This window comes from Micropterus salmoides, unplaced genomic scaffold (genome assembly GCF_014851395.1).
Source record: "Micropterus salmoides isolate LMB-PRFRI ecotype aquatic unplaced genomic scaffold, ASM1485139v1 Ms_hic_scaffold_23, whole genome shotgun sequence".
Classification (NCBI taxonomy): domain Eukaryota; kingdom Metazoa; phylum Chordata; class Actinopteri; order Centrarchiformes; family Centrarchidae; genus Micropterus; species Micropterus salmoides.
The window spans coordinates 2,663,452-2,680,366 of NW_024041484.1; the positions used below are offsets into that span (position 1 = coordinate 2,663,452).

General features: G+C 40.0%; 2 protein-coding genes and 1 long non-coding RNA gene across 3 annotated transcripts in view; 2 read left to right on the forward strand and 1 right to left on the reverse strand.

Annotated features, from left to right (window-relative positions):
• Positions 1–3,417: 3,417 nt before the first annotated feature.
• mrps33 (mitochondrial ribosomal protein S33) lies at positions 3,418–10,198 on the forward strand. The gene is made up of 3 exons (XM_038738479.1): positions 3,418–3,611; positions 8,765–8,984; positions 9,160–10,198. The coding sequence occupies exons 2-3, from the start codon at positions 8,767–8,769 to the stop codon at positions 9,263–9,265; spliced, it is 324 nt and encodes a 107-aa protein (XP_038594407.1). The 5' UTR covers positions 3,418–3,611; positions 8,765–8,766; the 3' UTR covers positions 9,266–10,198.
• Positions 10,199–10,290: 92 nt separating this feature from the next.
• On the reverse strand, positions 10,291–11,941 carry LOC119917994. Its single transcript, XR_005447378.1, has 4 exons — positions 11,876–11,941; positions 11,492–11,598; positions 11,357–11,401; positions 10,291–10,350 (listed from the first exon to the last, which is right to left on the reverse strand). It is a non-coding gene; the product is annotated as an uncharacterized LOC119917994 (long non-coding RNA).
• braf (B-Raf proto-oncogene, serine/threonine kinase) overlaps positions 11,891–16,915 on the forward strand; it is a 34,640-nt gene continuing 29,615 nt past the window's right edge. The window contains 1 exon segment of the mRNA XM_038738478.1: positions 11,891–12,143. Within this exon segment, the coding sequence (XP_038594406.1) occupies positions 11,988–12,143 (156 nt within the window). The 5' untranslated portion in view covers positions 11,891–11,987.

A 16,915-nucleotide genomic window follows, 5' to 3' on the forward strand; every position in this document is an offset into this window, starting at 1 on the left:
GTGACATAGTATGAAGAGTGGAAGAGTGACAAAGTCTGTGGAAGGAGGGTGGTGGGGTGGATGGACAAGTGAAGTAAACTCAGGACTTTCACTAAGGAGACTGAAGTTCAAGTTCCCATGTAAAAGAAAGTCAAAGTTGAGTTGACATATTTTAAGTGCAGCAAGGCTGTTAACCAGGTCTGGCAGGACAAGTCACATTATACCAATCTTGTTACATTGGCTCTCTGTCATGTTCAGGATTCAGTTTAAAGTGCTTGTTTTCATATATAGAGCCCTGCATGGTCAGGCACCTGGGTCCATTTCTGACCTGCTTCACCCTTATGTCACCACTAGGCCACTTAGGTCTTCAATACAGGGCTTAATAGTTGTTTCTATCGCTCAACGAAAAACAAAAGGTGATCATGCATTTCAAGTGGTGGCCTCTGCGGAATGTTCTTCCCTTAGACTTACATTCTGCAGTCTCTGCGGTTGAAGACTCTTTTGTTTAAGCTGGCCTTTGTCTCGCCACATGCTGTCTAAATTATACAAACATTTGTGTTTTAAGGTCCGTTACTCTTATGTTTTATTGACTGACAATTTTATGATTTTTACATTGCTGTAACTTATGTTGTGATTGATTATTATTTATGACTATTGTTACGTTGTTGTTGTTGTTGTTGCTTTGTGTCATTGTTGTCTCTTGGCTTTATTATTTCACTCTTGTGACTGTTTTTTCTGTAAAAGGTGCTATAAGAAGTACACTTTACTTACTTACTTGCTTGTTCAACTAACCCCAAGTTGCCAAAAAATGCAGCTACCCACTCTTAGATCACAAATTCATTCATTAATATGTTGTTCATTCTGTTTGATACTTTTATATTGTGGGTACAATAAACATTCACAAGAATAGCTACAACAAAGTGCAATGTTGTGTTTATAAATGAAATTGCACACACTATTATTAATGACCAGGTTTAACAGTAAATTCTCACAGTAATTTACTGTAATGAAGCTTCTGCAATGCATGAAGGGTAATTTTTGGTAACATTACAGCCAGTTGTTGTGAATCCTGTTGTCATAGTAAATGCTCACAATAAATTACTGTAAAAAAGCTTTCACAATGCATAATGGGTAATTTTGTTTTCCAATTTACTGGCTACTTAGTTGTGGTAATAATACAGTGAAAATGGTAAACAACATTACAAGTAATTACTGTGATTAGTGTGCTGCGCCATACTGTAATTTAGCAATAAAATAGCGTAGTTTTACAGTAATATTGTGGTTTAGTTACAGTGAATATTACTAATTTACTGTAATATTACTGTAAATTGTTGTGAGTTTACAGTAAATATGATGATTATTACCGTTTCATGTTGTAATTTTACAGTACTGTTGTGTCTGGTTACTGTAGAAAATAATCACAGTATACTACTGTGAATTTATTGCAATTATTAGCCAGTCATTTACTGTTAAATTACAGTAATATATTTTACAGTGTATGTATGTATTCAATAAAGTTTATAAAGTTGACTGAAGTTAAGGCGTGTTGATTTAACGGTTGCTCTGGTGTAACCATAGACTTTATATAATAAAAAGGGTGTAACTCAAGAGCAGAAACAAACCCCAGTTCTGACCCTGTTCATGGCATGGTCCCTGATATTCATTTTGGCCAGTCTGTGCTGTAAGTAGCCTATGTCTTCATGGCATATTTATGTTGTGTGTTTCCTGTCAGGAACACTCTGTTGTGCAGGTGAAAATGTCCAGAAGGGTCTGTGGCTGTGGTTTTCTGTTTCTTCATATCTGGCTCCCTCTTCTGTTAATAAATTGTAAAGACACAAAAAAAATAGACTATTGCTATTGGCGCCACGTAGACTGAACTGACAACTGTCACTGAAACATGCAATAATTCAATAGATATTCAGAGCAACTCTACTTTCACTGAAGAAAAGTATTTAAATCGAGCTTTGAGGTAAAAATGCAGGGGATGCCTGAAAGCCCATTCTATTTCAAATTATATCAAGTGCCTCACAGTGGCATGCAGAGGTGGCATACAGAGAAAAATATCAAGATGTAAATTCAGAAAAATCACACTAAACAAAACAAAGTAGAACAGCAGACATATACTGTAGGTGACGCCACTGACCGTAACGACTGTTGTTACAATATCCAGAAGCACTAACGCACCAGTGGTATCTATCATTTAGACAACGACTGCAAAGAGATTAAATAGCTGAGTTTCCCTACCAGTCAGTCAGAAACGAAGAAGTCTCTCGGATGAATAAGTATCTTCAACCAAGTCCAGTCCTTGATTTTTACCTTCTATGGGTCCTAACCTACCATTTGCTTGACCATTTCAGTTACATCTTTATATGCAGATGTTTACTCAGTTCACAATCTGAGTTAGTGTGTCTGCATGGATTTGCACTAACATACTTTAAAGTACAGCTCAGACTGATGGCAATGTCATGAGTTTTGTAGGTTTTCGGACACAAACCAAAGAAAAGCAAATTTTGACCTTATGCTACTAGAAATGTTTAGGAGCCACTAAAATTACTACAATTCTTGAGGGGAACATGAATGTGTGCGACAGATGTCATGGCAATCCATCCAATAGCTAGTTGAACCAGAGGAAGAGTTACCATAATTATTAGGATTCATTGTTTGTGAACCATGAACCAATTTCTTTGTGCCAATCCATTAGAAGTAGATGTGGGGAGCAGGCTAATTCACAGAATAAAGGAAAATTTGACCTGCTGGTGGCGGTAGAGATAAAGTTAGGGAATCACCAAAGTCATTAGGATTCATCCCCTGGAAACTATGAACGAAAGGTCTGCATTTAATGGCAACACATCCGATATTTGTTGAGACATTTCAGTCTGCACCAAAGTGGTGGGCACCATAGAGCCATGCATGTAGCATGGCTAAAACAGCTACACAGCTCTTAAACCTCTTTTTCATCTCAGCTATAACAGATAGGCTGGCTGTGTAGAGCAGGGGGTCTTTTTGTGAAGAATATAACATCTGCATTTAAATCCTAGTGGTCCTGTTTGTCTTTCCATTCATATTGTGGCTTATTTTTACTGCCGAGAAGATGACGTCAAATAAATAAGTAAAATAATACACAATGCCACACACAACCAAACGTATACTTTGCGTTTGTGCGTACGTGCAAGTAACAAGAACAGCCAAATGATAACCGGAACTTTGTGCAAAACCTGTCGAACCCACAGAACTCTTAAGAGCGACGGACTTCCTGTTAGGGCTTGAGTGCAGAAAATATACATTAGACAACTAATAAGGACATATTGTCTGTATTAATTTATGTTTTAATGATGATTAGTTGATAGATGCATGTATAATTTATAAAATATGTATCTTGTTAGAAATAAAATACGAAACAGGAAGTGAAAGCAACTAACCAATCAGCTCCACGGAAAATGTGTCACACCCATCCATGTCCGCCATCGGGTGTGTGACGGCAGGATGGCGTGGGAAGGTTGACCTTAGTTAACACGTTAGTTCAATTAATTATTCGCTACGTTTACAATTACTATATTTGTCATTTAATGACAGCTACGTGCGTTTTACCTGCGTGTATTCGGTGTGTAACTAAACTGCGGCTACAGACTCAGGTAAGACCCCGTGTGGCTCACTGTTCTTACGTTGACTGGGCACAGGAAGGGCTGTCCTTCACTGTGCTGTTGCATGAGGGGTCTTCATCAATCTTTTAGGAAAGTCAAACCCCTAAAGTCTGTTAACACCTAGCTTCAACATGGAGACCCGAAACTGAAGCAGCTACAAACACGAGCTCAGTGTTTTAAAAGTGAGTGTGATGACAGAGTGGGGCAGGAGCACATTCAGCAGCATGACTACATGGTCGCTTTTTTACTGGAGATCCTACTAACCCAGACTCTGCCAATATTTGTTCTTTTTAGGGTGTTTTTTTTTTTCAAATATGGCTTCCAAGGAATGTTAGGGGTGTGCCAAAAACTGATACAGCAATATATCGTTATACATTTTTCCATGATACTGTATCGATATTCCAGCCCATCATAACATATAATGGGAGTCTCCATTAACGTGCAAACGGACATCAGCATCGCGATAATATAATCTTATATATAATCTATACGTTTCGCTCCTGAGTGACATAAGGTTACTGTGCAAATACGTCAAGTACATATGTTTCCTGAGCTCTGTGTGAAATAAAAAAGAGCTTCTAACTTCAGCACTCCACACTGACTAGCTAAGGCAACCCCAAAGGGTCAAAACTCAAATCCAATAATCCCAGTGGCTGAAAAATACAGCTATCACTATACTCTCATATTACTAGGTGGAGAAAGGGCGGCACAATGCTGTGTCACTGAACAGTTATTTATATAATGTGATGTACATATAGACTAGGTGGTACACAGTAATTTGTTTTGCAAAAAATTCAGTAAATTCATTGAATTTGCATTTTATGTGGCTTTTTATAAAGAAATGTTTTTTTATAATAATTTTTCATAGTTGCTCTGTCTGTTCTGTAGTTTTAGTTTAATAACAGTTTGGATTTGCCACAAATAAATAGAGAACTTTTTCACAGGCATTTTGTATTCATAGTTAGACAGATATCGTGATGTGTCATTTTAGGATTGTCTAGCAATATATCGATTATCTCAGAATTTCTGTATCGTGATATTATCATTATCGTTATCGTTATCATTATCGTGAGGTACCCTGCGAGTCCCACCCCTACTTCCAAGTATATTTTCTTCTAAATTTTGTTTAATCTTTGACAATGCTAATGATAAGAAATTTTATGAAAAATATTTTATTATAATGATGAAACCTGTGTAAAATAATGCTGAATATTTGTCTTAAATGACAGATCACAAGTATATATATTTAAATACATTTCTCTTATTGCACTTTTTAAATTGAAAAAAATTCACATATACATGCAATACAATACAATTACTTGTTTTGAGTGTATAGGTCAGGTGGAAAACAGTATGGAAGTCTGCAGCCAGGCGTGTCATTTAAAGCATTGACCAATCTAGCTTCATAACTGAAGTGTCCTCCTTATTATTGCTATTCTATATTGTTCTTAAATGATCAAAGAGGATTTGTAGCATCCATATTAGAGAAGAGAGAGCTCCTTTTTCCTTGCAGTAAAGTTTATTTAGATACAATGTTTCATCCTTAGACCTTCATGAGGTAGAACCGAGGAACAGAGTACATTACAGACAGATAAAGAGAAACCTCTCTATAGGTAAGGCCAATCAAGGAACATGAGTTTACAGGCAGTCAGCCGCACGGTCTGTATCTATGGCCGATTAGAAATTACTTGTTGTCATCATCAGAATGGATTCACAATACACAGCAGTTAATTCACTTTATTTGCAAAAATGTAAAAATATTCGCCGAGCGAATGAGAGAGAGAGAGAGAGAGAGAGCGGCAGAACATGATGGTGAAAGTTAGAGAAAAATATTAGCAGTAAGTTTCAGTCTGGTAGTAAACGTGCAGTGTGTTAATAAAAGTCTGTAGTTTCCCCACCTGCTGGAAAAGTGAATGCTGTTAGCGCTTGCTAACATCTCCCATGTGCAGCACGTTACGTTGCAATGAAACATTATCTAAATTAGTAACGAAGTAATATTAATTAGCTGTATGTCAGCTAACCTACTTGTCACTTGTCAAGGGTTGAGAACATCAGTTACAAGCTTAGACTAAACTGGTGTGCAGCTCTGTCCTGTACACATACTGTACATCCTGATAATTATATTTCAGTTTTCAGGAATCTGACAACTGGTTGTTACAGAAATGAGGGAACAAGGAGCTGAGGTTAATAAAGGAAATTAGGGATGCAAACTAGTCCTTTTAAGCTAATTGTTTCTTTTGGATTTTAATGTGCAAATTAAATGCTTAGTAATTATCCTGGGATCCTGTATAGAAAAAAATAAAGCATCAAGATGCATCAATAATCATTTTATAATCGCATTGCCCCCCTCTGAATCGGAATCGAATCGTGAGGTGCCCAGAGATTCCCATCCCTTTGGCTCAGGCGGTAGAGGTAGAGTGGAAGATTGGCGGTTTGATCCCCGGCTCCTCCAGTCTGCATGTCGAAGTATCTTTGGGCAAGATACTGCCCCTGATGGTTGTTCCATCGGCGTGTGAATGTGAATTCTGTTCTGAGCAGTTGGCTCAGTGTATGAATGTGTGTGAATGGGATGAATGTGACGTAGTGTAAAAGCGTTTTGAGTGGTTGGAATACTAGAAAGTCAACACACAGACGATTTACCTTTTTCATTAATTGTCCAGCCATACCTTTTGGGAGACAATGTCTGCAATGTGAAGATCCAGAAAGCTTCACGTCTCTTCAGTAACAGGTCACCACCTCTAGGTGGCACCTTAACCTTCACTATCGTAAAATCATAAGGAAGAGATGTCATGCTTTGAATCACTATAGTGCATAGCCACTGGACAATCATGAATCACCTCTGTGTTTTGGCATCATTGTTACAAGTTTATCACCACAAGCTTGGCTTTCCATTGGTTTGGCCTGTTCCTGTCGTATATTTGACGGTAGGTTTGTGGCTCAGCACTAAAGGAAAAAGCACTCACGGGGGAGTTCAGTTCTACAAGATTTATTGATCCAAAGTTAGCAAAATTGTTCTGTGGTTGACTTTCAACAAATGAAGAAAAAACTAAACTATTTCACTCCTCTTATTCAAATACACGATATTACCAAAGTTTTAAGACACCCCTCCGAATCATTGAATTCAGGTGTTCCAATCACTTCCATGGCCACAGGTGTATAACATCATTTGCGAAAGAATGGGTCGCTAAGTGAATTCAAGCGTGGTACATGATAGGTGGCCACCTGTGCAATAAGTTAGGGTCGGGCGATCGTCTCTATTTTCATATCGTCTGATCATGGCTACTTGGGATCACCAATTGGTGATCAGATCACCAGGGGGCGGTGTTACATTGCAGCAAGCCAGTGAAATGCCAGCATGGAAGAAACAGGCTTATTAGCTAAACATCTGTAAATGCACAGTACAGTGTTTCCCACAGAATTCCCATGTAACTGGCGCAGCGTGCACGCGGCGGGGAGGAGGGGGCAGCAATCGATAGCAGCTATGTACAGCGTGCTAACCTCGACAACCCTGCTGTATTCTAACGTCAGCATATCCGTCTCTGACATTGAGAGCGTTGTGTTAAGAAAATAGATAGACTAACTTCTTAGAGAACTTCAAATCATTAGGTTTTCTATAAACACACGGCTCCGTTTCAATGTGTGTGTGAGAGAGAGAGAGAGAGCAAGCGGAGGTGCTGAGTGAATCTATGCGCTGTGCGCATCTCCGTAATGAATTATGATTTTAATCATATTAAATAGCATTTGTGGCTAGTGTTTAGCACTGTCGCCTCACAGCAAGAAGGTCGTGGGTTCAAACCCCGGTTGCCCCGGCTGCCCCGGCCTTTCTGTGTGGAGTTTGCATGTTCTCCCCGTGTCTGCGTGGGTTCTCTCCGGGTGCTCCGGCTTCCTCCCACCATCCAAAGACATGCAGGCTAGGTGAATTGGTGACCCTAAATTGTCCTTAGGTGTGAGTATAACTGGTTGTGTGACTGGTTGTCTATGTGTGGCCCTGCAATGGACTGGCGACCTGTCCAGGGTGTACCCCGCCTTTCACCCGATGTCAGCTGGGATTGGCTCCAGCCCCCCGCGACCCTGTACGCAGGATAAGCGGTTGACGATGGATGGATGGATGGATAAATAGCATTTGGTATGTGGCGGTCGGTGTTGATATTGTGGTGTCTCGTGTCGCCACAAATAATAAATGGGGGTGCAGATTCTAGAGACTGTTTTTATGTCATCTTAGTTCTGATAGTGAGTTAGTTATCGCATGAAAATCAATTGCTGATCATCCCTTCGATCATCAATTAGCGATCCAATCGCCAATCGGAACAAGCCTACAATAAGTCCATTCGTGAAATTTCCTCACTACTAAATATTCCATAGTATTATAACAAAGTGGAAGCAATTGGGAACAACAGAAACTCAGCCATGAAGTGGTAGGCCACATAAAATTACAGAGCAGGGTCAGCGCATGCTGAGACGCACATTGCGGCAACTTTCTGCAGAGTCAGTAGCTACAGACCTCGCTAGAGTGCGTAGTAGTTGAACTGTTTCCTACATACCAAAACATTTAGGACAATTCCATGCTCCCTACTTTGTGGAACAGTTTGGAGATGACATGGATGAGCGAGTTTGGAGTGGAGAACTTGACTGGCCTGCACAGAGTCCTGACCCCAACCCCGATAGAACACCTTTGGGATGAATTAGAGCGCAGACTGCGAGCCAGGCCTTCTCGTCCAACATCTGAGCCTGACCTCACAAGTGCTTCTAGAAGAATGGTCAAAAATGCCCATGAACACACTCCTAAACCTTGTGGATAGCCTTCCCAGAAGAGATGAAGCTGTTATAGCTGCAAAGTGTGGGCCAACTCCATATTAAACCCTACAAATTAAGAATGGGATGTCATTAACCTTCATGTGCATGTAAAGGCAGGCGACCCAAGACTTTTGGCAATATAGCATAGAAACCACATCCCAAGCCATAATAACAATATCAGTCAACTATTATGGCTTCATCAGGTGGCATTTTACGCACTGTATCGAGTGATTTACTCTGTATGTATCAGCATCACTTCACTAGTTTTGGTACTTGTATCGTAAATTTTTAAACATTACCCAACCCTAATGCTTTACCTACTCAAGTCTTCTCTCTGTTCTGTTCATCAGTCATGGCCACCGGTCTGTCCAGCTATGCCGTGCGCATGGCCAGACTGAGCGCACAAATCTTTGGGGAGGTTGTGCGTCCGACAGACTCCAGATCTATGAAGGTGGTCCAGCTGTTCCAGGAGCCTCCCATGGCCAAGAGGAAGGAGGTGTATGACTGGTACCCACAGCACAAGATTTACTACGCCATGACCCAGAAGCTGAGGTTCCTGGGACTGTTCAGGTACTCTAGAAACTGCTCACCCACTCTGTTATGTTGACACAGGTTGTGACCTCAGTCCTTGCTGCAAGTGGTTGACATTTAAATGTGAAACATCTAAGAGACGGGTATTTGTGCGGACCTAACCCTCAGTGAGTATGGTGACAGTTTTAATCAAATGTTTTCTCTTCCTTCTCAGAGACGAGCATGAAGACTTCAAGGAGGAGATGCTTCGCCTGAGGAAACTGAGAGGAAAAGGGAAACCAAAGAAAGGAGAGGGGAAGAGAGCGGGCAAGAAGAAATGAGCTGCAACATTTCTGCAGCTCCACCTTTACACAAGACTTGTTTGGGGGGGGGTTGTAGGCAGACAGCATTGGACTGTACACCATCACTGTGGGGGGATGCTAATCCTGAAAGAATTCCATTGGTCCGGTCAGGACTGTCCAGTTGCTTTGTTTGAAGCTTTTCTATTTTGGCATGAATAATACCTTAGGTCAGCATTCTCATCTGTGTTGGTTGAATTGAAGTGAATTACATTCTCTCTTTACAGTATTTGAACAGTATTTGATCTCTTGCACTGAAGTTGCAAAAACAGAATGGGGTCAAAAACAGTTAATATGAGCCCTTCAGTTGGGTATTATTAAAACAACCTGATGTGATATGATCATCTGAGAGCTCATAGCAATAAACACTGAAAAAGTTCCACTGAGAAATAAAACACAGGCATTAAAAATGATTTTGTGAAACTGTTCTGATGTTTTTCATGAAAATCTTCTTCATGTCTCTCTTTTTTCAGTTTTTTTGTTTTTGTTTTTTACAGTTTTTTCCCTGGTTTTAAATGAATATTTCCATCATTGAAAAACACATCAGAATGCAATAATTTTATTTAAATTCCTGTGGGTTTTTGTTGTGGAACTTGTCAGTGTTAATACTTGTTTCATTGCTAATACAACGTTTCCCAATACAAGTGTTTCAATGACAACATATCCCTTGTCAGTTAAGGTTTTGTTTTTAATGCCAAATTTTTATTTTAATGTCAATATTTAAAGTCACTATTCTGGCTCTATGGTCATGTCTTTTCAAGATTAATAGAATAATAACAATGTTTGGTCTATTGCAGCTGTACTGCACCTCATGTCAACCTGGGAGGAAGTGTTCGCTGGTGTAATTGTTAATGGAATGGCTGGAAAATTATCATCTTTATGTTTTCCAAATAAAATCAATGTGAGGTATATGTAGAGTGTTGCAAAGCTCTTTATAGACATAGATATACACACACGCACACAATTAAACTATGACTGGAAGAACCATGTATGTACAATTTCTCACATCTGAGCTGTGGAACCCTGTAGCTCCCAGGATATTCTGACATGCACTGGGTCACTGCTGTCTGGAACAGGACAGAAAACAGGACAGATAAAAATAAAGTGCAGAAAAATACTTGCCTTTTTTGTCTTGGAGTACATTTCCATGATCTATTGGAGGTTTCACTTTCACAGTTACAGAGTGGCTTCAAGCTTGGATGACCAACTGCCTCTGGACCCTAGCGGCCCCCCAAAATCCCCACTGCATGTCAAGTAGATCTGGTAATTGAGAATTTTCACCACTAAAGTACAATATGAAGTCTCCAGTAAGCGTGGTCTTGAGTATGATTAATTTTCCCTATATAAGACTGTCATATAATTATTGAGGTCCAGTGTGACAGAGATACACTTTTTTTCTAATTAAGTCATTTAGTTTTCTAACAAAAGGTAGTAGATTAGGTTGAAATTAATTTGCTGGTGTATTTGGAGAATTTAAGTGTCTCCAATAAGCCATATAGTTAGGTCAATTCAAGTCAGTTGGGGAACACTCCAGCAAGTCTATGTAATCTACATGAAAACTAGTCGCATAAGGGCCATAGCTGTCCAAAGAGGGTTAAAATCAAGGACAACTGAACTTGTTTGAAGATACTAGAAGACGTTTCGTCTGAGACTAATTAACCTAGCTGAGTTTTCCTACCAGTCAGTCAGATCTGAAGAGGTCTCTTGGATGAGGGACGAAATGTCTTCTAGTATCTTCAACCAAGTCCAGTTGCCCTTGATTTTAACCTTATTTGGATTATGATCTGGATGACTGAGAAGTCCAATGGACTGAGTATAATGATGGGTCTCTGCAATATATTAGACTTGTATTCTGCAGTGGAACATATAGAGGACCAGAAGTCAAGAGATGTTATTATCCTTATTAACATTATTCATAATTAGGTTCTGAAGTGTGAAAAGGCTCTGTTGGGGCCCTGTGTCAAAATCTAGTTCCAATACCTTTATTGTTTATGTTGTGCTCACATGGTGAATATTAAGAAGATAAAGTTGTGTTTTATAAATAAAAAAACACCAACTAACTGATGCACAAACCTGGGGCCCAGGAGAACAGAGAAGGGATTTCTGGTCCAACTTAACCTAAGGTGCATGGAGGGGGAAAGGTTCGAAGAGGTGAAAAACTCCAGCAGGACTTGTGGTCTAGAACAACTTTTAACAGTACTGTATTACCCAGTTCGGTTATTCCAGGACAGAAGAAACTGGTTGGTTTCTGGATCTGTGGGCCGAATATTTAGTTGTGGTGTAGTCTGCATTCACTGTAGCCTACTCAAGGGGCACTGGAGTTTACAGGGAACATACACAGTTAGAGGGCAGTGAATGGGGAATGATGGGGGCAGGGGCCCCAACAAGGCACTGCCGTTTAAAATTTGAACCCTATTTTAATACCATAAGGCCAATATAAACCATAAAGTGATTCGTGGCTAATGACTACGTTTCCATGATCTACTGGAGAACTGAGAGCGCGAGAGACTAAACCTGTTATTGACCAGGTATATAATGATTATTAATAATAATATATTTTGTGCCAGGTTAACAGTAGTAGTTCTGTGCTACCTATGCAGTCTCGGCTTGGAAGCTCCGTCTGCGTCTCTGTCTCCCCCTCCTGTCCTCAGAACCAGCCTTCGTTTCCCTCTATTATTTTCCACTCAGTTTCTCGCAGTTTAAAATGGCGGCGTTGAGCAGCGCCGAGTCCCCACCGCCCGTCTTTAACGGAGACACCGCGGAGCGGGAGCCGGGCAGGGAGCGGGGCCTGGAGGAGCTGGGTGCCGAGCTGGACTCCTCCTGCATGTCGGGGATCCCCGGAGGTCCGCAGGATGAGGAGGTAAGCGCTATGGCGGCGGGGAAGGGGGTCTAAGCTGGGCAGGGGACACGGGCTCCGAGCGGAGGTAATTGGATGTAAATCTTCAGGAAACACCGGCTGGAACATGGATCTTGGGGGATGCAGTGCAGGGGGGCAAGACGATGCACGAAATGTAAAACGACCCATTTGCGTGCTGAGCTTTCACAGCCCCCGGCTTCCACTCAACAAATGCGACAGACTGCTGTGAGCAGGAGAGGAATGTTTGATTCGGCGGAGCCTGTGTTTATTTCGGGCCTGCTTTATTCCACTCGCTCCTGGTTTGGTTTTCCAGGCTCACTGCAGCTGCAGCCTGGTGCGCCAGCAGAGCACACACATCCGCTGTTGACGCAACAAAGACACGCTTTCTAATGCGTTCTAGTGGAATATAATGTCCCCGGAGTTTCATTTTCGCCAGTCGACTGAGGTTCGTTACCTCAGAGAGGTGATGGTGGTGATGATGATGATGATGGAAGAGGGGGCTAACTCCAGTCGTGCTTGTTTTTTTGGGCTGTAATTTAGCTACACAGGCTACTTGTATTTATATTACTGGCTTTACAATCAACGCCCCCACGTCCATAGACACACACACACACACACACACACACAGGCGGAGCCATCATTCAGGCTGTGTCCTTGCCATTTAATGCACAGTGACCATGTAGCCTAGGCTGGAAATGTGTCTTCAGTCTGCAGGTCAGAGGCCTCACTGCTGGACCATGACAGTAGGCTACACCACAGCAGCAGGATCCTGACAGTCAGAGTCAACATCAGATTTAAAAGTTTGTAATATATAATGTTACTACGAATAACACACGCCCTGCCCCTACAATAAAACAGAGGCCAGTGTGTTCTCCATTTCATGCATAAAATGACAAATGTCTCATGCTGTCAGAATGTGGCCCCTGGTCCAATTTTAATGTCCAAAGATTCTCATCACTGCAACACTTCTTATTAATATGCCAGTTTGACAGAGGCATGGTTTTATATGGTGTTGTCAGGAGCAGAGGGATAATATAGAGATGCTGACATTTAATGTGTTTCCAAAAAGTGTTGTGGACTCACAAGAGACAAAAAAATGTTATACGTGTGCGCTGCAGAGGTTTACATATCCTTACTTTTAGTCCCTTGTATGGGCCAAGCTCCGAAATACTAGACCCTACATTTCGCATAATGCAACCCTTACCACTTATTCACTAGACCCTTCCTGCCTGGTAAATGCCCACATTTTTCAAACTCCACAATCCCCGTTTGTAACACTGACTTCTCTAATATATTAGGCCAGCCTGAGGTAACCCTGACGACATCACTATGTCATCGTCTGGATTATTTTGTCAGACCTGACAAAGCTCTTGCAGAGCCACAGAAGACATTATACTACTGTTTTCACAGGCTGACGAGTGCTGCTCATGAAGACTAAACATGAACTATATGTGAAAAATTGGTGGGTTTCCTATTTCATTTAATTTCTAGTTATTTAATTAAGTCCTATAACTCCAGCTTATATAAATACCACAGACCATAAAATAGTTTATATTGACACATGTTGCTTTACTCTTTGACATAAAACTTTAAAGGTCTCTACCTACAAAGTTGTCAGTTCTTCACCTTTGGCCATTTTACAAAATGTTGCTTTTAACCTAAGTTCCTACCAGACAGCTGTTGACTTCAGTTCATTTGAGTTTGATTTAAAAATCTCAAATGTTGCTTCAGAGCTATTTTTTGACGTTTTAGTCGCAGGAACTGAACTTCAGTAAGGTCTGAACTCAGCAATTATTTTTATTATTGAATAATTTGCAGATTATTATCTTGATAAAGCAGTTAATTGTTTTATCCATAAAATGTCAGTAAATACTGAATAATAGTCACCAACAGTCAAAGATCTTTATGTTGGAGAAGCTGGAGCCAGAGAATGTTTGGTGTTTTTCTTAAAGAGGATTAATCAATCAAAAGAGTTGCTAGTTAATTTTCTCTGCATTGACTAATTGATTACTCAACTAATTGTTTTAGCTCAGAAGTCCAGGAATTATTGCAAGAACTAAAAGGTTCTTCCTTCCTAAGAGGTGCATTGCTTTCTCCATTTCCCACCATGTTTAAAGGCCCCGCAATATTAAGCAATCATCAGTAGACCTAGTTTGCTGTTGCAGGTTTTTAAAAATGGCGGTTATTAAATTCTATACCCTGTCGTTCAGTGCAGCAAACTCCACCTTAAAAGTTTTTGTGCTACCAGAAAGTACAACCTCTTGAGCAGGGACTCTTTGGGAGGCAGGAAACCCATTTTGACGAGTCCCTGGCAGATTTCTGGAAAAGTTTCAGCGGTAGAAACTCACTCATAGTCACCACTGCTGAGAGCTGGGGCCTTTTTTAAAAGGTATTTTGCAGGTGTTCTGCTGCTGACCTCAATCATTGCAGCATCCGTTAACGCCAGGGAGTTTTCAGAACCCTGCCTGTCTGTTCGCAACAGAACATAACTCTGACAGGAAAGATAAAAGGCGACTAAATGTGCACTATGATGAATTATCTATTGATTTATTATAAAATTCTGCCTGCTAGGTGATTCATTTAACAACACATGGTTATACTTAATAAAATGAACTTTTTAAACTAATTCTAAGCTTTTTCTCAGTATCACTGGATCTAAATCCAAAATCCAGTTCTATTAATTTACGTAATTAATCATTCATTCATCCAGTGAATGAAATTCTTAATATTGATAGATATGGTGTAAAGAATTGGTGTCAAATTGAAGAAAGGATGGTTAAAAAATAACTAAAACCTCAAGGAATGTTTGTGTTTTCATTGACTGCACGATTCCAGCTAAGAGGAGAATCACACGTTTCTCACGTAGAATTGAGATTACAATTTCTCTCTCAATTCTTATGGAAAACTATTTGTAAAAATAAAACAATATTTTGTCTGTAAACTCGTTGTTTCTATGAGACCCACCTGATCAATCATAGATAGTGAAAGGGCTCAGCTCAGATAGCTGAATTGGGTATTGCTGAGAAGGGGTCCGATCTTTGGAGCCGATCTGTTCAGTTCAATTACGCGTGTACTACGTGATGCGTCAGCAGTGTGCCAGTAGACCAGAACATTTTGCTAACATAGCAGTTTGTTTTAAAAAGTTAGGAAGCAATGTTTAAATCAGCCTGTTGTTGTCTCACACATAAAATAATGATCCCCAGTCTCTTTCTCACAGTGAGGAATATTCATTTTACACTGGTATCAGATCGGCACTCAGCATCTGCTGTTATCCATGGCCCAGGTATTGGTATCGGGACTGAAAAAGTCGGTGCATCCCTACTTGTTAGCGGTGTTTGTGTTGTCCAACAGCAGGGATTCTCTGTCTTTCTTGACCTTCATAGCTTTATGATACTGAATTATATTTTGTCTAGACTTTTCTAGACTTCTTGTCATTTCCTCCTCCATCTCTCTCACACACATTAGATTTGTTTTGTTTTTGTTTCTGCTTACCCACAGTTCTTCACGTGGTTGTAATTCTTTATTCATTTATTCATGTCCTTTGATGCCGCAGCTTGGGAGAAATCCGGAGCACTTGGTTTGCTAATGCAAATATGAGAAAGTCATTGTCATGTAAGACTGAGAATCCAGAAAGGAATGAGTCAAGATCACAGTTTTTATGCTTAATCATTCAGCCCTAGTTTGCCCTTATTTGGATGGATAATAGAATCCTATAGTTATTAAAGAAAGCCTACCTCACTACAAACTCTCATCCCTGCAACACATAAGCTGACTGACCACGTTTGTTTTGCATCGACTGCACACTGGTGGAGGCTTGCAAAGGATGACCATCAATAATTGAATAAATCCACCGTCACTACAATTATTCTTACTTTATTTATCTAGCTACCTGGCTTGATTACCAGTACCACGTTATTTTTTTCCCCACCAGATTGGCTAGTGCTCATGGCCTCCATTTGTTAGGTTGGTTAGGGTCAGGGGGAAGGGTGGAGGCGGGTGGAGGCAGAGAAGGGGGCTGATCTAGACGCAAAGCTGGTGTCTGTCACGTGAGCAACAAAAATCATGTAGGGGGAAAAAAATAACGCACCAGTACTACAGAGTCTGCAAGTACGTGGTTACACATTGCCGGAGTATATTAACTTGAAAGGATAGAACGAGGGAATTGTAGTTAAAAGAAGCGTTGCTTCACAGATAAGGAGGTGAGAGTGGTATCGATTCCTTCAAAATAATATCAATAATATCAATAATAAAGTTATTTTAATACAAAACGTGGCAGTGGTGTATAATATTTGTGCTAGTAAACAGCCCTGAAATATTTTGCTGGCCCCCTGTCACATGACTGAGTGGGCTCATATGTGACCCGAGAACTGAGCACACAACCTTTAAAAAAAAAAAGTTGAATGTTTTATGATGGTGGTATTTTAATTTATTTAATTCATATTTATAATTATTTTATTTTTATATTATTTGATCATAGCATTTCTGTAAATAACTATTTTACAAAGTTTTTCATTTATTAGCACAAGCTTTTTTTTTTATTTAATTGTAAACATATTATATTTGTTTTTGTAATACATTTGATATTAATGGCCGGTATGTGTCATGTAATTAGCCTTTAACTGTAATGATTGTTTTTTTTTCTCTAAAAAATTACCATTATTTTGAAAAATCACATACCCATTTAAGAAATTGGCGTCGCTACTGTTTGCAGTTCAACACTGCTAAATAAGTATAGCTGTACACTTGCATTTGGTATTACATTACTTATGTTATAC

Coding starts and splice junctions, on each gene's coding strand:
- mrps33 (XM_038738479.1), top strand. CDS start 8,767: ATGGCCACCGGTCTGTCCAGCTATGCCGTGCGCATGGCCAGACTGAGC. Junction 8,985..9,159: donor AGGTTCCTGGGACTGTTCAG/GTACTCTAGAAA, acceptor CTTCCTTCTCAG/AGACGAGCATGAAGACTTCA.